Source organism: Mytilus californianus, unplaced genomic scaffold, assembly GCF_021869535.1.
Source record: "Mytilus californianus isolate M0D057914Y unplaced genomic scaffold, xbMytCali1.0.p SCAF_1, whole genome shotgun sequence".
Lineage (NCBI taxonomy): Eukaryota > Metazoa > Mollusca > Bivalvia > Mytilida > Mytilidae > Mytilus > Mytilus californianus.
Genome location: NW_026262581.1, coordinates 44,918,580 through 44,943,908, shown reverse-complemented (window position 1 = coordinate 44,943,908; position 25,329 = coordinate 44,918,580). Strand labels below are relative to the sequence as shown.

Genomic DNA, 25,329 nt, shown 5'->3' with positions numbered 1-25,329 from the left:
TTCAATGTGGGGTGAAATATTCTTGTTAAAGGAATCATTTTTTTTTGTATCTCCTCTCTGCCGAAAGACAACATGCTAAGTCACCCACTGGATGTTCCATTCTAAGGTGCTGTTTTTTTTTAGATAAGAGTTAATTAATTTTCAGGCTAAAGTTAAAATGCAAATGTGAAGAAATTTAATCAAGTAATGATTTGTGTTTGTAGCCAGTTTGGAAATAGTTAAAAATTCTATGCTGCATTCTTTTTTGATAATCCCTAACTAAAACCTTTTTTTTTAAACGTATCAAACTTGTTTATATATAAATATATTAATGATATATATATAACTACTCTAAATATCATAACAACAATGTTAAATCTGCAAATTGCGGAAGCAATTTTTTGTTTTTTCCTCCCGATATACTTTTAGATAATTACATTTAATGTTTCTTTTTTTAATATTGGTGTTGTTATTTTGTTTGGTCATTGGCTATCATATTCACGATTTTTTAATCAAATTATAAATACCATGCACGGGCAAAAAACTCAAACCTTATTTCTAGCTTGTCTTTTTGAAAATTTGCCCAAATAAAAAGAAGCTGTAGCTTTGTTGTTTTTATACGGCTGTGTGATAGAAACTATAAGGAAGCGGGAATGAAAAGGCCAATGCAGTATACATGTAGTTCATGTCCAGTACACAATTAAAAAAACAAATGTTATTTTTGCAATCGCCTGTCCGTTGAATAAGGATATTGATTTTCATTTTAAGAAAAATTATTTGTACTAAGCTGATTTTTTATGTATGTTTTTATTTTGCTTATAAGATTTCGTCCTAATTTTTCGCCAAACACGCTCTGGGCCTCTGTCAACTAGACCCTCTAACTTGACTTATGAATACAGATTGCCGCAACTCCTTGTAAATGAATTTACGGAATTCCCAAAACTTCATCTATAAGACCTATAAGACACAAAGCTGTGCACCTGCTACATTATGTTTTATCTAGGATTATTTAGGGAGGGGTTTCACATGACAAAAACAAAAGAATGGATTTTTTCATTTATAATTATTTTTTTTGGAGAGGGTAGTCGACACAGATTAGAAAACTCACTCCCCCCAAACAACAACAATAAAAGAGAAGACAAACGGATCTCTGACTTGATAAGATAATCATCACTAAATAAGTACGTATACAATATTGCTAATCTTTTCTCGAAAACCACATACCGGTAGTAATTTACAATAGTTTTCGATGGCAAACATCGAGGAATATAATAAACCCAATTGTTGTTTATCGCAATGACCATAAGTTTTAAAGAATAAGAAGTCATTGTTCTTGAATCGTTTAATATAGATCTATAGTATAATTTTAAGGACTTAGTCTAACGCGTATTCATCAATCAACTGTTTTGATATGACATAATTTTGCATTTAATTGGCCAGACACTTATGATATTTCACTGATTTAACACACCCAAAAGGTGCATTTTAAATTTCGTCTTAATTTCCAGATTTAACTGGCATTGTTTTCATATAACATTAATAAAAATATGGACATATGCAACGGTATGATTGCCAAAGAGACAACTATGTCTATATATATATCCACTAGAGTTCAAATGAAGTGGAGGTGAGCAATTACTGGCAACCGTATGGCCGTACTTAATTCTGTTAAGAATTTAAAAGCTGCTTAAATGGACTGCGCTCTTTTTTTTATTTCACTAAAATGGCCAAATTTTAAAATCATAAAAACGTCCTATATATATTCACTGACAGTCATTTTTTTCGCTTAAAATCTTATCCCACATTGGAGCACAGCTTGTGCTTCAGAAAACTTCACACATCATCTTCTATCAATTAACTACTGATGTAGGATATCTGTGACAAAATATATTGGTATAATAGTCCCAGAGGATATCAAATATATATATATAGTCTCGATAAACAATTATCTCTTCAACAACGGAATAACGGTAATGAATATTCATTATATCAATTAATTACCTATTACGCAGGTGGTCATAGAAAAGGACAGATGTATTCCGAAAAGACTTCCGGTGTTCCGAAAGACTACGGAGGTCGTCCAATATATACTGCGCAAACCCTCAGGGGTTTACGCAATTATAGAAAACTTTATTTTGTATTCATATACTAAAAATTGCACTTAAATGAATGGCAGTGACTTGTAGTTATCACTATGACTGGTCTTTACTCTTTCCTATAGAAATCGTACAATAACTCGAGTTTGCTTTGATCAATTTGAATTTATGAGATGTTTTAAGAACATGGTTCCTCAATGAAATAAACATAATAGTTATTGAAGAACTGGTCATTATCGTGATACATGGACTGCCCGTAGGAAAGTGGTATCGACAGGGGTTATTTCATGGCGATGCACTGTAAATAATTGCAAAAGGTATTTCACCAGATTCCCTATTTCCTCCAAGACTTTGGGCATCACCACAGTCAGCAGAATCCAGGCATAATATACAAACGGCCTGAAATCATTCCATACTCACTTCAATGAGCAATTTTATCCATGTTTTTTTTGTGCATGTTACGACATGCAAAATCAGTACTTTTAATCTTTAGATTTATTATGTTTTTACATTTTTATCTGTATATATTTCCAGGACTAATTAAGTGCTTGTGCACAATAAAACAGACTTATCCTGCTAGAAAATATTAGTTTAATAAATAAATAAGTATAACCTACCTTTATTTACCTGAGTTTAGCACTTAGGAGACGAATGTCGATCATTTAATTTTGCTATTTAGGAGAGGTATAGACGATTTTGAATTTTCAAAGCCAGGGAAAAGGATATAAATAAGTTTTTTTGCGAGCGACGCCAATTTCATGACCAACACTAACCAGGAATGCTCAGAGCTAAAAGTTAGAAAATGACAAAGTATGTGAACACAGTGGGAGTTATACATTAAAAGGATAGCAGAAATGAACCATTAACTTATAAGTAATGAAACTTACGGACTTTATTATTGCTTTATTTTGTGGGTGTACTTGAGCCAACAGCTATCCTTTAATATACAAAGAAATCTTGAAAATGAATAGAAGATTTAGCTGATATATATTAATTTTACATTTCAGGTTGATTTTTAATAAGTAATGGCTTTAGGTGGACAGTTTTTATTGTTAATGTGGAAGAACTGGACGTTACAAAAACGTAAAATATGTGTTACAGTTTTTGAGATATTGTTACCTTTATTTTTTGGAACAATCTTGGTACTTATACGCCTTCTTGTTGATCCAACCGACTATCCACAAGATACAATATGGTCGAATTCAAACTTCACTTCAAGTGGCTTAAGTAAAATTGTTTACACCAGAGGAGAAATTTTGTTTGCTCCAAATGATACTGCAATCAGAAAAACAATGACAATGGTCGGACACTCACTCACAGCACAGAACACCAATCTAACAAAATTTGTTAAAGGTAAGATACGTTATAAATGTCTAGTTAAAAAAAAGAAGTTTAAAGATCAGTGTGACAATTTATGTGTTTAATTAATTAAAAAGATTTAACTTTTCAATATTATCCCTCATTTTGAATTTGAGAAAACGAATATTTGTATTATAACACGAGAAAGCTATACTTACCGACAAAATCTATGTTTTATCATTTTGTATAAACCGATTTTTCCATAATGTTTTTGGTTCATTGAAAGTACTGGAAACACAGAGGAATCTACCATTATTTGGAACTATAACCGTCGAAAAATTGGAAATATGCCAATATCGACATCTTAGGCATTAAGTGGGAAAAACATTGTTTTGTGAGACAATTTTAGTGGTATTCATGATAATATTTAGTTGTGACGACACCAAACTTAGTTGGATTTTCATAGAATTATTAAAAATTTTAAATTGATATAAACAAAGAAGAACAATAAAATTTCAATAGTAAATTTAATGAAAATTGTGAATGTAAAATGATGTGAAATATACATTAAAATGCATCAAAAGATTGAGACACCAAACCATGCATTTTTATTAATTAAAAAATATAAAAATTTGGAAAAAAATATTGATACTAGTTTTGATATTAAAAAATAAAAGTTTACATTACTGTTATAGGTTTTGACAATGAAAAAGCATTACTCGACTATCATAACCTGTACCCGAAAAGGGTTTGGGGAGCTGTAGTGTTTGATAGCAAGCAACCGTATACTACTAGCCTTCCTAAAAATGTGGTTTACGATCTTCGAGTTTCTCCAGTACAACCAAGTGATAAATGGCGGACAAGATTAACATACCCCTTTGCACAGACAACTAGTCCTAGAAATAAGGATGCCGATGGCGGACCACCTGGTGAGTGCGTCTTTCTTGTTGTAGGTTGCAAAATCACACTTTATCACACTATCCAACAAAGAAGAAAAACACAACCGAAACAAACTAAACATGCATACAAATTGACGGCAGTTTTTACATATTTTTGTTCAAACATTTTATCTGTTAGAGTGCTCATCCGTATATATACGACTTTTGATTTAAACCAACTAATGAAATAGGTAAAGTTTTAGTATCCCTTAAAAATCTTTTTTTTTCGAAATAGGTAAAGTCTTAGTATCCCTTTAAAATCTTTGTTTTTCAATTATTTCTGAAATATTATGTGTGTGTTAATTTTTTATACTGCAGACCATATAAAAAACTGGCAAGCAGATGAATGACAAAGAAAACATTGCTTTTGCCTTTAAACATTCAATCAACCTCGTTTATGATGATCATTGCAATAATCCTATAAACTATTCTAGGGTATGTCGAAACAGGATTTCTACTCCTACAATTTGAAGTTGACAAAGCTATCATCAAACTGAAATCCAACCAATCAAATTTGTTTGATGACGTCATCATGCATGTAAAGAAGATGCCATACCCTCCTTATGTGGAAGATCCACTGTTGACCGCCATCCAAAGTAACTTACCTCTGTTTTTGATGCTTGGTTTCATTTTATATGTTATACAACTAACCAAGAACATCGTATTTGAAAAAGAACGAAAGCTTAAGGTAAAACATTTAGAAATTACTTACTAGTATTTTGATATATATATATATATATATTTTGATATATATATATATTTTTGCACCTCATGTTTGCGGTATACCATCTTTTCCGCAAGTTTTTTGATTTCTATTTGGTATTAGATTAAAATTAAGATCCATTTTGTTACATCTGTGATCTGTTTATTTGGCAATCGCCATGGCAGTCAGCAGGGTTTAAGAACATCCGTTGTTCGACCTGCTAGTAAAATGCGTTTTGTTAAAATATACTTTTTCACTTTTTGGTCTTTTGGAAAATGTTGTTTGTGCTGTATTTAGACCCCTCTACCAAGAAATTTGTTTTGCATGCACACGTATAAAAATTGCGATTTTTATCCAACGCAATCATAGGTTTGAACGTTGTTTTCAATTTAGACTTGTTTATATTTTTTCGTTTGGGCTTGTATTATATTTGCCTTCGGGTTTATATGATCCGTTCATCCTATTTCCACTCTTCAGAATTCAAGAGTCAATCCCAAATTGAGGTAAATTATATGGCCTTCCAAATACCGTTTCGATTCCTAACATCACTGAAGAGACATTAATTGTCGAAATCCAGATATGGTGTACAAATTTTTGCACCTCATGCTTGCGGTATACCATCTTTTCCGCAAGTTTTTTGTTTTCTATTTGGTATTAGATTGTGCTGTATTTAGACCCCTCTACCAAGAAATTTGTTTTGCATGCACACGTATAAAAATTGCGGTTTTTATCCAACGCAATCATAGGTTTGAACGTTGTTTTCAATTTAGACTTGTTTATATATATATATATATATATATATATATATATATATATATATATAGCGACATTTAATTTTTCTTATCCTCCGTACCATTTCATTTTAATTTAAAAACGTGTTTTTAAATAAAAAAAACTGATTTTATTCGTATTCATACAAAAATGAATAAAACAAGGTACAATGTACTATGCATATACCATAAAAGTATGACAAAAATACCAAACTCCAAGGCAAATTCAAAAAGTCCATGAAAACTGACAAACTCAAATGCTATCATTCAACGGAACAAGTGAAAAACAACTGCCAAAAGAACTTTCTGACAACATAAATAGATTTTTTTGTGTAAACTATGTGAATTTCGAAAGCATATAGGAATATGTTTATCAAAGTTATTTTTTTGTTCACTGTATTTCTATATAGGAGGGTTTGGATGAGAGTTTCCCCAAAAAAACCAGGGGGAATATTGGATAAAAGAACAAAGAAAAATGAAAAAAACTTTATGAAGATATAGAATAATGAGTTGTCAGAATATACAAAAAGAAAGCAGAAAAAGGCCTGTAAATTGAAGATACAGAAGTGATAACACCACATCGAGACTCTCATAAAGGGTCATAATAAACACTTAAAATCTTCTTAACTACATTACAGGTATTGAAGGAACATGTACTTATGGTCACAAACCTGCTTTATAATTATATAAAAATTCAATTTATTTACCGTGTGTCATGGCATATGAATTATATAGTTGAATATATATTTCTAGGAATCCATGAAGATGATGGGGTTAAGCCCAATTGTATACTGGTTATCGTGGTTTGTTACAGCGTTGATCTACTTAGTGATAGCCTGTCTGATATTTACTGTATTGCTGTCAGTAAGGGCCGGATCACATGGAAGCGTCCTCCCCAATTCTGATCCAACACTGATGTTTTTCTTCTTCCTCTGCTTTGCAATGTCTGTTATTGGCTTGTCTTTCATGATCAGCACATTCTTTAGTAAAGGTATGTTAAACAGTTGCGATGTGAAAATATTTCAATACAAAAAGTTAACCAAAAGTAGAATATTATTGTAACAAATGCTTGTTTGTTATAAGAGGAAAATGTCCGTCTGAACAAGAATGTATTTATATAAATGCGAATAAAAGATGTGGATTATATGTCAATGAAAAGGCAACCCGACGACAAATAAAAATTAACAAACAAGAAAAACGAAACAAGCAAAAGTATACTATCTATTTATACAAAACATTACATGAACAAATGTGAACACATTGTAAGTCATATAAGCAAATTTGAAAACATTGAAAGTTACATGAATTTTGATACATAAAGTTGTTGTTGTTGAATTCACTATGAATCTCCAAGGGGCATAACTATTTTAAAAATAATTGATCGGCAAAGATTTTCGAACTCATCCAAAACATTGATGATACAAACCTATAAAATAAATTTCATAAAATATCTGGCAAGAATTGAACACATGAGAGCGCTCACAAGGCAATTTTCCATATAATCAATATTTCCAAGGGGCATAACTCTTAAACATAGTTGATCGGCATAGATATTCCAACTCGTGCACGCTATCGCTGAGATAAATCTACAAAATAATTTTCATAAAAGTCTGGCAAGAATTATACACATGAGAGCACTAACGATGCAATTTTCCATACAATTAATGTTTCCGAGGGCATAACTCTTTTAAAAATAATTGATTGGCATTTTTTGGAATTTGTCTGAGACATTGCTGATTTAAACATATGATATAAGTTTCATAAAAATCTTGTAAGAATTGTACAAATGAGAGCGCTAACGATGCAATTTTTCAAATAATTAATGTTTCCAAGGGGCATTATAGAAATGAGAATGGAAATGGGGAATATGTCAAAGACACAACAACCCGACCTAAGAGCAGAAAACAGCAGAAGGCCACAATGGACCGGAGGCGGGCTTCAGCTGACCCCTTAATAAAAATGTTACTCTTTTTAAAATAATTGATCGGCACTGCTTTTCGAACTCGTCCAAAACATTGCTGATATAAACCTATGATATAAGTTTTATAAAAAATCTGTCAAGAATTGTACATATGAGAGCACTAACAAGACTTGACGGACGAAAGCCCAGTATTTCTATGCCCCCAGCCCCCCCCCCCCCCCCCCACAACCACTTGCCCCCTCCCCCCAATGCGTTGCGCGGGGGACAAAAACGCATATATGTTTGTCCTACTAGCGACTGACTTACCACAAGAGCGACTCCTTTATCAATAATCATGGCACCTAACCTTCCATATTAGGTTATTATTATTGATTTTTCATACAACCACCAATTTCATTAACTTGAGCTATTTTTATTCAGCAAACACGGGACTCTTTGCTGGAGGGATGATATACTTTTTGACCTACTTCCCTTACTTTTTCCTAAATAATGATGATCAATATGGAGCTATGACACTTGCACAGAAAGTTATGGCGTGTCTCCTTGGTAATGTTGCCATGGCATTTGGAGTCAAAACTGTTGCAGCGTATGAAGGCACAGGTATGTTTAATTTTTTGCAGGATGTTTCTTGCGTTATTTGAGGTCTACATGAAAATGTAATTCCAAAATAACTTGTTTACTATATTCCAGTTTGACTTTGCAAGCATTCCATAAATATCATAGTCATTACACGGAAATTTCTATATAATCATGTGTTTCTTTCTGTCAGTACTTTTATTTAAAATAACATACAGAAAGGAGTGTTTGCTTTTTTATACGATTTTTCAAAAGAAGAAATTAAGAGTCGGTTAAAAACAAATTCCCTTTTTTTACAATAGTCTAGGCATAATAGCATTTTTTTAACAGGTGAAGGTGCCCAGTGGTCAAACTTTTACAAACCACCTACAGTTGATAGTGATTTTACATTACTGACAGCCATAATCATGCTACTATGTGATACTCTTCTATATCTGCTGATCACATGGTATGTTGATGCTGTTATGCCTGGCGAATATGGAGTTGCAGAACCTTTTTATTTTCCATTCACTGTAAGTAAAATTTGAAAACTGTAATTTCATGTTAAAAATGGTCAACTTTAAAAAAAAATTAACTGGAGGACTTGGTGGCCGAGTGATCTCAGTAGTTCATATACGATGTACACTAGCCTGTCAACTTTGGTGTTGTGGGTTCGAACTCCGGTCATGGCGAGGTGTGCTAAACTCCGATCTTAATTTACAAATATTGCAATTTTTTTCTGCTGAAGGTCGGTGTTTTTTTCGGTACGTCGGCTTCCTCCACAAATATAAACTAGCTGCCACGGAATAGCTGAGGTCACTGCAATGGATGATAAACCCTTACAAACAAAAGAACATAAAATCAAAATTTGTTTCAAAGGTCAATATAATTAAAAAAAAAAACAGCACAGACACTGTCATGAAGATAATAATAAAACATAGCTATTGCGGCTTTCTTTTTAAGTTGTAATATTATTTAAAAGTACTTGGGAAATTATCAATGATGCCAGGCTAATAATTAGTAACATCAGCCGCGCGTTTCATCTAAAATAGACTTTTCAGTAACGCACAAATAACAGTTGAAGACCATTAAAAACCAAACATTTCGAAAAGGATAAGTATATCTATGCCCGGGCTTGAAAACCTTATTGTTTATAGAATAAATAAAATAATTCCTTGCACTACTCTATGTTTCCTTCTTATTTGTTTCCTATTAAAGGTATTGAAGTAACGCTTTATTTTTATTATACCTCAGTATCTTCCACTCGAAGTGCATTGACTTTTTCAGAAAAACTATTGGTGTGGATCAAAGAAAAAGGCGATGTATGAAAGAGAGCATTCAGTAATTGGTCTAGATCCAGCATACTTTGAGGCTGAACCTTCAGACAAGAAAGCTGGAATAGCAATACAGCATTTAAGAAAGGTATCTCATTAGCCAAAAATTTTGTTAGTTTTAGTTTTTTTATACCAAAGGTGTTGACATAACATGGATACTATTAGGATGGATTTGTAACTTAGTTGTTTAAAAAAAAAGAATATCTGCCTTGTCTTTGTTTTTATGCCCCGCAACTGAAAGTTATGGGGGCATATTGTTTTCCCCTGTCCGTCCGTCCGTCCCTCTGTCCCAATATGGGCATATAGTTATTCATGATAACTCCTCCTATAATTTGAATGCTAGGAAGTTTTCACTTTGTTGGCTGTTTGTACATATATTGAAGGTATGCATGTGGTCAGGGTTTTTTGTTTTTTTTTAATATTTGCTCTTTTGGGAGATAGTTGAACTTTGTCGTTTTTGGATTTTATACATGCATAAGAGGTGCCTAGCGTTTCCGGATAACTCCTCCTACAGTTTGAATGCTAGGAAGTTTTCACTTTGCAGGCTGTTTGTACATACATTGAAGGTGTGCATGTGGCCAAGGTTTTGATTTTTATTAATATTTGCTCCTTTGGGAGATAGTTGAACTTTGTCATTTTTGGAGTATATACTTGCATAAGAGGTGCAAAGCGTTTTCGCAAAGCTTGTTCTACAGTAAACCATAGACCTATGTGCTCCGATGCTCAACTTTGTGTATTTTAAAATAACATTTTGCATCTGCAGGTGCATCATTTGTGTCTCACAGACACAATTATATCTCAAAGAAAGTCCTTAATGACTTTGTTATAATACAGTTACTTCAGATTGGAGTGCGGGGGAATCGCTTTGTCTATTTTATATCTTGTTTTAATAGATTTCAAGATGCAGTTTTCATAATTAATTGATTTTCATTAGAAAAAACTAAATTGTTTTCAATAAAAAGTTGATTTGTTTGTGCATGCATGTTACCAATTTGTGACAAAGCAAAAAAGATCTGTGAGAAGATCTTTATCCGCCAAAATAAAGCTTTATATTAATAATTATCAAGTTGAATAGTCATGTTTTCTCAGTTAAATCATCATGGATATGTCAAAACTTTTATCCTTTCATATCTCTGCATGATATAAACCTGGTTTGAGTGCTCCATGCAAAGTATTAGCATTCGTCATTGCACGATTATACAGATCTAGGAAAGTTTGTTTTGTAATTGTATATCAGGATCTCATAACCCTTTCGTAGCAGGTGAGATCACTGGGTTTTGGTGGGGTTTGTGTTATTGAGACTGTTGTTTGTTTTGTGGTCGTTTTTCGGGGGTTTTTTTTGGCCGTTGCGTTGTCATTGTGCCTTCGACTTTTGATTGAGTTTGTTTATTCCTGTGGTATCTTCTTACTGCCTCTCTTTTGATACATAGTATAGTTAAGGATGTTCGCTACTCTGTTTCAAAATTACAAACTTTTTAAAAGACTGTTATAATTTGATAGTATATAAATAACAGAACTAAAAAAGCAGAAAAAAATGAAGGGTCCGTGTGCTTGTTTTTGAAATATAAGCCGGTGAAAATGTGGCGGGAAATGACTCTCTCTAGATTTTTCATACTATTAACATTGGCACTGTTTTTCTTTCAAAAACTATGAAGAAATAACAAGGATTTTATAAGATTTTCAAATATGGCTTTTTAAACTATATGTTATAAAATTATGATAAGAAAAGAAGGGCTTAGTGGGCAAAATTTTTAATGGCACTACATGGACAAAACCAGAGGATTTTGAAGATATTACAAAAATCCAAACACGAGGAGTGAACATTGTTTTCGACCAACCATCTTATTTCAAACCTTTAAAATACGGGCTTTACCTTGTATCGACAACTTTGGAAGGGGCAAAGTCTCACAGAATTATACTATTTTAGGTTTATGGAAATGGTAAAAAGAAGAAAATTGCTGTAAGAGATACGACACTAAACATGTATGAAGGAAATATAACTGCACTTTTAGGTCATAATGGAGCTGGTAAAACAACGACTATGTCTATGTTAACTGGCAAGTTATACATTATTTTATTTTGTTTATTTTATTACGTTTTATAAATAAACTGGTATTTGAATTTTTTAAGGATCCAGCGTCACTGAAGAGACATTGAAAGTTCCAAACTGCGCATCTGGTTTAGTGAAGTCAGTAAGGTGGATCATATTTTGTACCCCAAGCGTCGCTTAAAGGCATTCAAATGCTAAAAATGCGGAATTGGTTCATTAAAAGTGGTAACGTCAATGTTATTATTCAGGTCGTATATGAGGAAAAGCTTTTTTACCAAACAATGTTTTCCCAATTTTTTGGTTTTATTTCAAAAATATAAATTATGTCATTATATTTCTTGTATTCAGCTGCTACATTATTAAAATCAGCAGAACTTTAAAATTAGAAAAAATGATACAAAAAAATAATTCATTTTAGTTGGAAACATTGTTGACATCTCTTGATAATGTGAATGCGGGATGACCAACTTATATCCAACAAGAATCACTTGTATTTTTTTCGCTAAAAATTCGTCAACAAAAACGATTTATCATATGATAAAACAAGTTAAGAGCAACACAATTCGCGTCTCTAAACGTGTACTCTTCTGTAGTATAAGAGTTCATTCTGATCTTAGTCAGTGTTGTTAGCATTATTTATTTTTTTAACATCGGTAGACTACTGTTGCCTTTATTTAGTAAGGTTCTTAAATAATTCTATTTTGTATTGAAATTCCTATTTTTATGCTAAAACAGACAATGATTGGACATTTCACATCAAATTTTGTTAAGATGGAAGATTTATAAATGTCGATGATGGTAGTATTTCATATTATTAGAGCATATGATTTAAGTGTGTATAACTCAAAACGAAATAATATCAAAGATTCCTTGTTTGCTAGACGGACACTTAAATCAGTATATATTGAAAGAGTTAATTACAATCAAGTAATAATACGACACAGGTAATATTAGGTTGACTGTAAACCATGTTTGTTCAGTATTCTATATATGTTTTAACTTGCAATGCATTCACCTAGCCAATACGCAAACTTAAATATTAAACGTTTTTAGAAATCACAGAAAGCTCAGCTGTAAAAAGACATGCTATATCTTTTGCATAAAATATACTTACAGGATTTATTGAACCTACCAGTGGCACCGCTCAAGTAAACGGATATGATATAAGAAAAGACATAACAAGTGTTAGAAAAAGCATTGGTCTCTGTCCACAGCACAATATCCTGTTTGAAACAATGACAATTGAAGAGCACTTAAGATTCTTTGCGAAGGTACACTACTTATTGATTCTTTGAATTGGTTCTATAAAAGATATAAGGACTTCGAACTAAATTTAAAAAGGTTATAAAAGGTAAAGCAAAAAAGAGTTGAAAAATAGTATTATGCAAAAAATATAACGAATTTTCAAAATGTATCGTCTGTTCATTTAAACCGTATTTGAAAATCATAAAGGCATATGATTATTCGTTTTTTGTAAATTTTATTATGCATTTGGTAGCTGTAGCGTAAAACAAATGGATACAATTTCCTATCGGAATGCTTATATATATATATATTTTCAAATGCTTAAATTCTTTGAATAAGATATTTTCTTCAGTAATTTAAGATAAAAATATATATGTCAAACCATGATATTCTGTATATTTACGACTTTTATTGAAAAATTATGTCTTTCAGCACAATTTACGTTTCGTAACGTGTGTTTAAAATTTCACCAAAGATACCACGCTTATAATTTATAACTCCATAAAACATATGAATAAAAGGACAAAACATTTCATCAATAAAAATTTAATGATGATGACCAATTTTTTTCTTTTCTTTTTCAGTCTTTTTTATTTTATTTTCGAAACAAAATTATTTTATTTGGATTATTTTAGTTAAAAGGCTGTCCATCTAAAGATATCAACAAGGAAGTAAATGAAATGATATCTGTTCTTGGAATAGAATCCAAGAGAAATAAGTTTTCCAGTACCTTGTCTGGAGGACAGAAACGGAAGTTGTCTGTTGGAATTGCCCTTATTGCAGGATCGAAGGTACACATATGTATATTATGAATTGAAAGCATGACACTTGTTGTAAAAGCGCTATTGCATTTCAGAAGCACATTTCACAGCGATTCTAGAATCCTACAACTTTCAAACTAAAGTTCAATATAATAAGACTGTATTTTTGGGCACTGGATTCTTTTTTATCATGTCGAAATAGAAATTATTTTTTGTTTGTTTATACTTGTATGACAGTTGCTCTATGAAGGACAAATTGAATAGTTTGATAGAACATAAAAAGGTACAAACAAACGCATTGATTTAGAAGAAAACCAAATTATAATGCTATTACTGGTATTTACAGAATGCATTACTAATTAGAATAGAAATACAACCAACATCAACCCCAGTTAAAAGAATGCCAGAAATTGAGCCATAAATTTGGTAAAAAGTAAAATAATAAAAATACTGAACTCCAAGGAAAAATTCAAAACGGAAAGTCCCTTAATCAAATGGCAAATTCAAAAGCTGAAACACATCAAACGAATGGAAAGTAAATGTTATGTTCCTGACTTGGTACATATATATTTTTAAATTTCCTGTCGCAAAAGTTTCTGCAATATGTCTCCAACTTGTGACGTCAATAACTTCATTCCGTTTCTATTCGGCATCTGTTTTAACACAATTTGCATATTCAACAAATCAAACAAAACAACTTTCGTTGAGTTTTCATATAAATATATGTTAAGTTCTCACTTCAAACTAAAATGTAAGGCGGAGGACATTAGTTTGCAATTCCGTATACCAGTCACTATTACATTCAATCTTATCGAGTACATACTTTGAAGGCATGTTGCGGTTGTTTGAATTGCCAGTTAATGCCGACAACAAAATTAAAAGAATGGTTATGTAACATACATGAAAATCTGTCCACCAAATGTAGACGGTAATGAATTAATTACATAATTTTAAAGTGACGAAACTCATTTACTTACAACGATATCGTGGAAACATCACAAGGCCTTTCTTGCATAGAAACATTTACAAGTGCCCACTGCTATTAAAGACTATTGTAATAGCAACAATATGCATAATTCCAACAGCAGCAACATTATGAGGACACTACCAATTAATCCCTATTCCATTTGCAAAAATGCAAATGTTATAATATGTGGATAGTGTTATTGATTTGAATGTTTTATAAACAGTATATTTACTGACCTCATCAATGATATTTTAAGTTAGCATAGGAACACGGACTACTGGGCTGGTACCCCCATGGACTAAACGTCTATCAGCAATTAGAAAAAAAGTAAAATCACAAAAATACTGAACTCCGAGGAAAATTCAAAAAGGAAAGTCCCCAATCAAATGGCAAAATAAAAAAAACAAACACATCCAACGAATGGATAACAACTGTCATATTCCTGACTTGGTACAGGCATTTTCTTATGTAGAAAATGGTGGATTGAACCTGCTTTTATAGCTAGCTAAACCTCTCACTTGTATGACAGTCGCATCAAATTCCATTATATTGACAACGATGCGTGAACAAAACAAACAGACACAATAGGTAAAAATGTCAAAAATAGGGGTACAGCAGTCAACATTGTGTTATCATCTTAATCACTATAAAAACAAACAAATGTAACGAAGAAGCACAACAAGGCATACATGAAATTTAACATCCTCATTTTGCTTATATTATACGATTTTATTTATCTATGTAAAATCCACCCATTACGAAAATTTTAAGCAGTGAATGCATATATATGCATTGCTTTACATCTATCTGTAAATTTTCAGTACAATTAGAGCATTTTGATTTTTTTATTTTTCTGCCGTTTCCATGGCAACGGCGGCCATTTTGGAAATTCCAAAGTCAAAAGTCTCATCTACACTTGCAAGATAACATTAAAATTAAGTTTCATTAAGTTTAGAGCATTTTGAAATTTTTGACATTTTTTATGTTTCCATGGTAACGGCAGCCATTTCTAAAATTCCAAAGTCAAATAGCAACTCTGTACATGCCAGTTAACATTTCTGTAAAGTTTTATCAAGTTTGGAGCATTTTGAAATTTTTGTACATTTTTGAATTTATGCTGTTTCCATGGTAACAGTGACCGATTCTAAAATTTTAAAGACAGATGCCACTTTGGCAGATGACCAGGAATATACCATGAAAGAATCATGGAATTTGACCTACCATTATAAGTGAGTAAATGCTACTTTTAAGAATTTCCCATAGGGGCTAATGGTAAATGTTTCTCCAGTTTCCATGGTAATGGCAGCCATTTTGGAATTTCTAAATATGGTCAACACATCTAGGCATGCCAGACTACATTCCACTAAAGTTTCATCCAGTTGGGTCTCATAATGAAAGATTTAATGGATTTGCAATTTTTTTTTTTTCACATTTTTTCTGTTTCCATGGTAACGGCAGCCATTTTTTAGTTCCAAAGTTGCACTGCAACTCGTTAGTCAGGGTTCCTTGTTATAGTGCCCCATCATTCAGATTGGTTCCTTTGGCTCCGCGAAAAGGGGCGGACAAAATTAGGTGGAAGAAAAATAATAATAACTAGAATTGCCATTGCAAGCAATAGCGGATGTCACCCTTCCCCCATTGCCACTAGATTGCAGCCAGTTTTAAAATTTTAAACAGTGAATGCACATATATACTGATGGCTATACATCTTTCTGTAATTTTTTAGAACATTTAGCGGATTTACAAATTAAATGCATAATTTTTCCTTTTTTGCCTTGTTACCATGGTAACTGCAGCCATTTTTGGAAATTCCAACGCCAATTGCCACTTCCACACATGACAGTCAACATTATTGTGAAGTTTCATTAAGTTTGAAGCATTCTGAAATTTTTGCTCCTGTATCCATGGTAACATAAAAGTTCCAATGATTGTCAAAATCATTCAAAACCTGTATATAATGGACAACTATATTGTATAAAAATTTGATGATTTTAATTTAAAGCATACCAAAATTATTCAACAAACCCTGAAGTTTTTGGAGCATTTTGACCTTTTTGCATTGTTTCCATAGTAACAGCAGCCATTTAGGAAATTCTAACTCCAAATGCCACATCTTCCAAAGTTGCTCATCGTTACTGTGAAGTTTCATAAAGTTTGGAGCATTTTGATTTTTTTGAAATTTTTGATGTAGTTTCCATGGCAACATAGTAGTTCCAATGATTGCCAAAATCATCCAACACCAGTATATAGTGGGCACCTACATTGTATTAAAATATAATGATTCTCCATTTAAGCATATCCAAATAGTTCAACAAAACCAAAAACTTGATTTTTTCACATTTGTTCCGTTTCCATGGTAACGGCAGCCATTTTTTATATTCTTAAGACCTACTGCAACCCGAAATTTTGTGTTCCTCATTATAGTGAACTATCATAAAGATTGGTATCATTGGCTCCAAAAAAACTGCCGGACAAAAATCATTGGAATAATAATAATAATAATAACAAAGAAACAGAGGAAAAGCAATATGTCACCCGACATTGTCGATCGGGTGACATAACTAGATTTGCCATTGCAAGCAATAGCGGATGTCACCCTTCCCCCATTGCCACTAAGCGGCAGCCATTTCAAAAAATTTTAACAGTGAATGCACATATGTGCATGGCTATACATCTTTCTGTAAATTTTCAGTAGATTGGGAGCATTATAGAAATGTTCAAATTTTTGCCATTTCCATGGCAACGAGCCATTTTGAAAATTTCGAAGTCAAAAGTCTCATCTTTACTTGCCAGTTAACAATAATATCAAGTTTCATTAAGTTCAAAGCAATTTGAAAATTGTTGACATTTTTGCAGTTTCCATGGCAACAGTGGCCTTATTGGAAATTCGAAAGTCAAAAGTTTCATCCAGACTTGCCAGTCAACAGTCATATTAAGTTTCATCAATTTTGGAGCATTTTGAAATTTTTGAAATTTTTGACATTCGTGATGGTTCCTATGGTAACAGAGACCATTCCTAAAATCTAATGGCAGATACCACATTGGTACATGGGAGGGAACATACCATCAAAGTTTCAATCGATTTGACCTACCATTTTAAGAAAGTAAATGCTACTTTAAGGTTTTTGGAGCATTTTGACCTGTTTTGCATTGTTTCCATGGTAACGGCAGACATTTTCGAAATTCCAACGCCAAATTCCACATCTACCAATGTTGCTCATCGTTACTGTGAAGTTTCAATAAGTTTGGAGCATTTTGATATTTTTGAAATTTTTGGTGTAGTTTCCATGGCAACATAATAGTTCCAATGATTGCAAAAATCATCCAAAACCAGTATATAGTGGGCACCTACATTGTATTAAAATCTAATGATTTTAAGTTTAAGCATTCTCAAATAATTCACCAAACTCCAAAATTTTATTTTTTCACCATTTTTCAGTTTCTATGGTGATGGCAGCCATTTTTTAGTTCCAAAGTTGCACTGCAACTCGAAAATCAGGGTTCCTTGTTATAGTGAACCATCATTCAGATTGGTTCCTTTGACTCTGAGAAAGCGGGCGGACAAAATTAGGTGGAAAAAAATAATAATAATAATAGGGAAAAAGAAACAGAGGAAAAGCAATATGTCACCTGACATTGTCGATCGGGTGACATAATAATAGGGAAAAAGAAACAGAGGAAAAGCAATATGTCACCCGACATTGTCGATCGGGTGACATAATAAAGATAAATAAAAGAATACTATAACCCGTTATTAAGATGATAAACAACGTCAGTACGCAAAATCTATACTTCAAGAGTCAAGACCATCGTGTATTATTTGTGAAGTTGATACGGAATATTTATCAACAAGTTCTTGGTACCTTCCGATGAACTTTTTTAGAAAAAGGACGAGACGTTCTTTGACATACCCCTGGTTCATCAACTTTCTGCTCAGACACTGGTGACGTTTTACAAAGTCTGACTTGCTGTTTGTAAAACTCACCATAACTACAAGACTTATAACTCATTACACCAGACTCGTAAAAAACACTCTGCGAGCCACTTAAATTAAGGCAACAGATGTTAACCAATGTTCAAATCTCTAAAGTGATTAAGAAGACAAATGATGATACAAATAAAATTTGAGAGATTCTCATGAAGCATGAAAGGAGCGAGAACAGGTGGTATCAAAAGATCTAAGACTGCGAAAATATGTTGCTACCAAGTCAGGAATTTGACAGTTGTTATCCATTCGTTTGATGTGTTTGAGCTTTTGATTTTGCCATTGGCTTAGGGACTTTCCATTTAGAATTTTCCTCGGAGTTAGGTATTTTTGTTATTTTGCTTTTTGCTAATTAGTTGAGACACAGACATATAATATCGGTCAACATTAAAACTTATGGTATAAATAATTTTACCTGTTGATCAAAAATAGACATAAACACTCTTGTAATTCTTTTTTTGAAAACTATAGCGTGGATAAAACGTATTTTGAATTGTAGAACGAACTGTCAATGGTATTTTATACTGTATGTACATTTCCGTTGTACTCAATGAATTATTGTTTGTACTGGTATATCATCTTTAAATTCTAAGAACCTAAAACAAAAATCATTCTTTTGTATGCATTTTCAAATTACTGCAGATAATCAAGGTATATCAAATTCAAATAATGTTATTTCTATCCTAACTATTACTTATTAAAATGCGAACTTTTTATACTCATAGACAGTTATATTGGATGAACCGACTTCAGGGATGGACCCAGCAGCCAGAAGGCAAACTTGGGATATACTGCAGAAGTTTAGAGAAGGCAGAACAATTGTCTTGTCAACACATTTCATGGACGAAGCTGATCTTTTGGGTGACAGAATTGCCATTATGGCAGAAGGGGTTGTGAAATGTTGTGGAACATCTTATTTTTTGAAAAAGACATACGGTAAATTCACTATTTATAGGTATTTTGAACTTGCATTATAAAAAAGTTTTCTTTATTCTAAAATGAATTATTTTATCATTTATACAGAGGCAAGCCTTTTTTGAAATGGAATGATATCTTAGTATCAACGCTGCAATATAAATAATATATAGATATCATGAAATAGAAAATAGTACTAAAACTTTGATTGTTTGCTTCAACGTTCCTTCATATAGTCACGATAGTTACGCCATTTACAAATTTGGGAAAAAATTGAAATATGATTGATGCATTCAAGATAACATCCTTTGATATACTAGGAAATAAAGAGAATAAATTCCTAAATCATATAATGAGCAGGGTTTCTTTGCTGTGCTACACCTTTAAGAAGATATAACTACTTTTCCGTTGAAAATATTTGTCTAATACGTTTAGACTAGGTAAAATGCTTCTCACATATGTTCATTGTATATTTGTTTTAAATCATAATCTTTTCTCACCGTATTACTATCTGCTACGTTGCGTTCTCTAGTTGTATCTAGATAAATTTTGTCTCAATGCTGAAAATTAACCATCTTTTATTGTATCATGATTCTGTTACCATCTTTCCTTTATGAAATTGAATATGTTCAATTGAAGGTGCTGGATATCATCTTGTTATGGTCAAGGACAAATCATGTAATGTTGCCAATGTAACAAACGTAGTAAAGTCTCATGTGTCTACAGCATCATTAGAGAGTGAAATCAGTGCTGAACTGTCATACCTGTTACCTTTTGATAAATCAGAATTCTTTGAAAAATTACTGTTGGAAATTGAGGCCAAGAGTTCAGAACTTGGTATTGCAAGCTTTGGGACAACAGCAACTACAATGGAAGAAGTTTTCTTGAAGTGAGTGTTAGAAACTAAAATAATCAGTTATGCAATCAGAAACATAAACCTTTTTTTTTTTTGATTTTTCAGAAAAGTTGTTCAAGCATACACATTTTAGTATATTAAAACTTATTCTTGTTAAAATAGAAGTTGCTGCATTGTAACTTGTTAAACCAGTGGGCTTTGCAGTCAGGAAAGTGAACTTCATTAATATTAGTCCTATACAATACTTTTTTGTAAAGTAGGATCGTTTTTCATTATTTGTAAGCGACTGAAGTTTACCGCTATTTTGAATTAACAGCTTTTGTGGACCTTGAGAGACTTTAAACATTTATGATCTGTTGTACAGTATACCCTTAGGCCCATTATTTATCTTGAGACCATGTGTTGAAGGCTTTGATACATAAAGAAAGTGTTTGTCATTGTGGGACCACACTGTACTTCCATTTTGATTCGACAAGTTTAATAAACTGTCTCTCATAATCATACTAGTAGACCGTTTATCTAGCCGCTTTTAAATTTGCAAGTATTTTAAGTCATCAGGTGTAGTCGACCACACTTTTCAACCATTTTAATATGTTAAATGGGATTATTTGTTGAATTGGACTATTATTACATGCATGTTTCTCAAAAATGAATTTGATTTTGATAATTTTTAAAGTACCATGCCTTATGTTAGTAAATACAACGTTCTAACAATATCATTCTATGTTACAAGGAAGTGGGATTCATTACCAGAGGCGGATTTAGGGGAGGGGGGGGGGCTTTTGTGGGAAAATTTGGTTGATTATTTAGGAAATCATTGTAGCATGACTGGAGCGGGCCCAATCTTAGGCAGTCATTCCCCCCTTTTTGAAAATGGTTACGGTGTGACCATTTTTTTATATAAATAGCATAAAATGTTAAGTTACAAACATTTATCAATGTATACATCTGTTCAATTTGAAAACCATGTAGATGGGATATGAATATTTGCTAATGTCTTTTTTTTTTTGTATGTATGCTATTTCTCGGCTGTATTTTGTATACAGGTATAATTCTTAACATATCGATCGCTTTCAATTGAGACAAAAGCCGTATCTTTGTTTTCTTACTATAGAAACTTATTCATGTTATAGGGTTGGAGAGTCGGCAGAGGAGGAGGAAGACAGTCCAGATAAAAATAAGTTGGATAATTTTGAAAATCCTGCATACACAGTTGATAACAAATCAGAGAAAAATGGTTTCAGTTCTGGGGCAGAAAATGTTTATGTCAATTCAGTCGGAATGACACAAACAGCAAATGGTCAATTCGTTTGTAAGTTTTGCATATTATGTTGAAAATATTGCTGATGATGTAGTGATTTGAATATTAAGTTTTAATATTGGGTGATGATTTGACTGTCCAAAGTCTGAAGCCTCATGGTTTAGTGTCCTTATTTATTCATGCTTCATTTTATTTAAGAAATTATGACAGATTAAGAAGCCTCTTACTTTTGTTTTTTAATTTGTTTATACTTAGTCGAGTTAATGTTTGGTATTAACAATTTTATATCATTGATAAAAACCACACTTAGAGGTCTTTTGATGAATAAAACTTGAGTTTGTTAATATGTAATTTCAGAAATTAAACTTGATCTTTGTCATGATTGAGATAATTTATATGTTTCTACGATTCTGCTACCTTCAACTTTAATTTGATTCTGGTACATTACTAATACAAACAACCTTTTTCGTGTTGTTTTACAAACTTCAGTTTTGCCTTCCATAAAAACGTTGATTTTGAAAGGTCAAATTTAGTTCAACTTGTTCAATGTATCTTATTATTTTCATTCATAGACATTTTAAAGTGTATCTTTTTATGTTGTAATGTTACACTACTGTTTAAAGTTAGGGTGAAGGTTGGCGCCTGTTAAAACGTTTAAACCCGCTGTATTTGTATGCACCTGTCCTAGGCCAGGAGCCTGTTGTTCAGTGGTTGTCGTTTGTTGGTGTGGTTCAAGTGTTTCTCGTTTCTGGTTTTTTATATAGATTAGACCGTTGGTTTTCCTGTTTGAATTGCTTTACACTAGTCATTTTGGGGCCTTTTATAGCTTGCTGTTCGGTGTGAACCAAGGCTCCATGTTGAAGGCAGTACTTTGACCTATAATTGTTTACTTTTTATACATTGTGACTTGGATGGAGAGTTGTCTCATTGGCACTCATACGACATCTTATTATTTATACTTACCTAGACGAAACACTTGTTTGGCGTACTAAATCATAAGCCTAATATTCTTGGCGAGTTTTTACATTGTTTTTATGCATTGTAGTTTTGATTTTTGTTTTATAGCACACCAAGGAAAAAAATCTTTTTTCAAAATATACTTAATAAAAGGTAATAATTTACCAAAGTCTTCACTTGGAATAAAATGTAGAAAAAATCATGATTTTAAACTACAACGGGATTTAACTTCATAATTCCATAAAAGTTGATTCAATGTCTTGGTTATCTTAGTTAACAATGAAGAAAATATGTACCTTTTTATTGAGACTCTGTTTTGTAAGCAGTTCCAGTTTTTCATTTCAGCATTTAACAAAGACGTAAAGAAAAACTATGGAATTCACTTAATGGTACAACAATTTTATGGAATGTTTGTGAAGAAAATAATTCATACGATACGAAATCGTGTAGTGACAGGCGTTCAGTTGATTGTTCCTGTAATTTTTACAATCATGGCATTGTCAATTGAACTCTCTGTACCGAAAGTCACTGATGAACCTGTCTTGACTATGAACTTGGTCCCTTTTGGAAATGGGTTAACAGAGCTTTATTCCTTTGGTGCAAGTCCAACCAATTTTACAATAGGTGTAGCTACCAAGTACAATAATCTTCTGAGTTCTCGAGGGGACTATCCAATTAATAGTACAAATAATGGTCCTTTCGATAACGCTACTCTTAGTAAAGCAAAAACAGTCGGTATCGCTACTTTTAATAAGAAATATATAATTGGTTTAGATATGCAACAAGGTGTGCAGGGTGGGAACCCCGTAACAGAAATGACTGTTTATTTTAACGGCCAGCCATTTCACGGTCCATCTATAGCAATGGCGTATACCATGAATGCAATTTTGAAGTACGCAATGTCCAATAATGATCACTCTATCACAACTAGAAACTTTCCATTGCCAATATCTCTATCAGAAAATAGTCGAGGAATATTCTTCTCAACCATTGGAACAGGATTTACCGTTGCATTCACCGTGATATTTGGAATGGCGTTCTTGATCGGAAGCTTCGTTATCTTCTTAATCAAAGAACGAGCCAGTGGCGCTAAACACTTACAAAAAGTCAGCGGGGTTGGAGACGGAGAATTCTGGTTTTCTAATTTCTTATGGGATTTGATCAACTATTTGATTCCAGTATTTCTAATAGTTATAGTATTCGCTGCTTTCAACACAGATGCATTTGTAAAGGATCACCGTCTTGGACTCTTGTTTTTAATGTTTCTGCTGTTCGGCTGGAGTTCTTTGCCTTGTGTGTACGTCATGCAGTTTCTATTTAAAACAGCACCAGCTGGAATGGTTGCTGTTAGCATGCTGAATATTTTATCAGGTAACATTGTGTTATATTGTAAATTTAATGTATAAAAGAATAAGAGAGAGAAGAAACCAAATGGTGCAATTAAGACTATTTGATGAAGTTGACTTTTGGAAAATAACTTTGCTTAAGCGTGGAAACAAAATTAAACAAGAAACAAAAAGGTCACATTAATATCATCGGACAGTATAATTATAATCGTCATTGCAATTTTAAGGAGCAAATTATAGGACAATCAATCTTTTACCAATTCAATTGTTTGACAGTAAGGAGGGTTAATTTTAGTAAAAATCATCTAAACAGCTGTATTTTATTAATTTTAAGATTTCATGAAATCTTTATTGATATCGATTATACATGCAAAAAGACAAAAAAAAAAAGAATGGTTGCTGTTAACATGCTTAATATTTTATCAAGAAACATTGTTTTATATTGATAAAGCTAAGTTAGGGGGAACATATTGTTGGTAAATAATTACAAGAGAGGAAAAAGGTCTCACCAATATGATGTCAGACAGTTTATCTTTTTTGATGGTGATTTTTTATGAAGAAATAAAAGAGAAACATCGGCATTTTGGAATGTAGGTATTGTTAATTTTAAGATTTCACACAGACTTTATTAATATTGATTAAACATACGAATAGACAAAATGTTATGATGTAGGTCTCTTTTCATGGCTATGTATACATTTAACATTGCCAATTAATAAAAACTATCCCTTTTCATTTATAAATAGTATTTTTATGACTATTTGTGTTTGCAGGTTTAGCAACCTTGATGGCAGTTTTTGTTTTAAAGATACCAAGTTTAGATACTGCTGACGTTGCCGATGCGCTAGACTGGGTTTTTGCTATAATTTTTCCTACCTATTGCATGGGATCTGGTATAATGAATGTCTACACAAATTATGGCTATACAGAAGGATGCAAAGAAACTCCTAATTTTCCTGGAATTTGCGCTAATGTGCCACAAAACCCATGTTGTCCAGGTATGGTAAAATAGTTATCCTCTAAGATGTCCTCTCACTAAATAATTCAAAGTTTGGTGACTATGTTGAAGGCGTCTATCCCAACGAATTTGAAATAAAGGATACAACAAATACAGTTAGGTCTACCTCGTATTTTGACTTTCATCCAGAAATTGACAATAAGGGTCGGTTGAAAAAAACACTTTACAACAAAAGTGATGATTTCAGCTTCCCAATTGTGAACTTTCCATTTCTATGTAGCAACATTCCAGCACCTGCATATGGAGTATATATCTCACAGTTGATATGATATTCTAGTGTTTGCCTTCCTAACATGTTTTTCTTGATAGATAGTTGATACTCAAAAGGAATCTATTAAACTAATAGTTCCAAGTGGTGAAGTTGAAATCATCC

General features: G+C 32.4%; 1 protein-coding gene across 1 annotated transcript in view; it reads left to right on the top strand.

Moving 5' to 3' along the window:
* Nucleotides 1-25,329, top strand: part of LOC127703148 (phospholipid-transporting ATPase ABCA3-like) — a 46,141-nt gene that overhangs the window by 7,843 nt on the left and 12,969 nt on the right. The window contains exons 3-17 of the mRNA XM_052207653.1: nucleotides 3,083-3,428; nucleotides 4,070-4,303; nucleotides 4,747-5,000; nucleotides 6,539-6,776; nucleotides 8,127-8,306; nucleotides 8,613-8,794; nucleotides 9,549-9,683; nucleotides 11,523-11,652; nucleotides 12,762-12,916; nucleotides 13,526-13,681; nucleotides 19,329-19,539; nucleotides 20,158-20,407; nucleotides 21,508-21,686; nucleotides 22,938-23,963; nucleotides 24,712-24,936. Of these exons, the coding sequence (XP_052063613.1) occupies nucleotides 3,101-3,428; nucleotides 4,070-4,303; nucleotides 4,747-5,000; nucleotides 6,539-6,776; nucleotides 8,127-8,306; nucleotides 8,613-8,794; nucleotides 9,549-9,683; nucleotides 11,523-11,652; nucleotides 12,762-12,916; nucleotides 13,526-13,681; nucleotides 19,329-19,539; nucleotides 20,158-20,407; nucleotides 21,508-21,686; nucleotides 22,938-23,963; nucleotides 24,712-24,936 (3,883 nt within the window). The 5' untranslated portion in view covers nucleotides 3,083-3,100. The remainder of the gene's footprint in view (nucleotides 1-3,082; nucleotides 3,429-4,069; nucleotides 4,304-4,746; nucleotides 5,001-6,538; nucleotides 6,777-8,126; nucleotides 8,307-8,612; nucleotides 8,795-9,548; nucleotides 9,684-11,522; nucleotides 11,653-12,761; nucleotides 12,917-13,525; nucleotides 13,682-19,328; nucleotides 19,540-20,157; nucleotides 20,408-21,507; nucleotides 21,687-22,937; nucleotides 23,964-24,711; nucleotides 24,937-25,329) is intronic.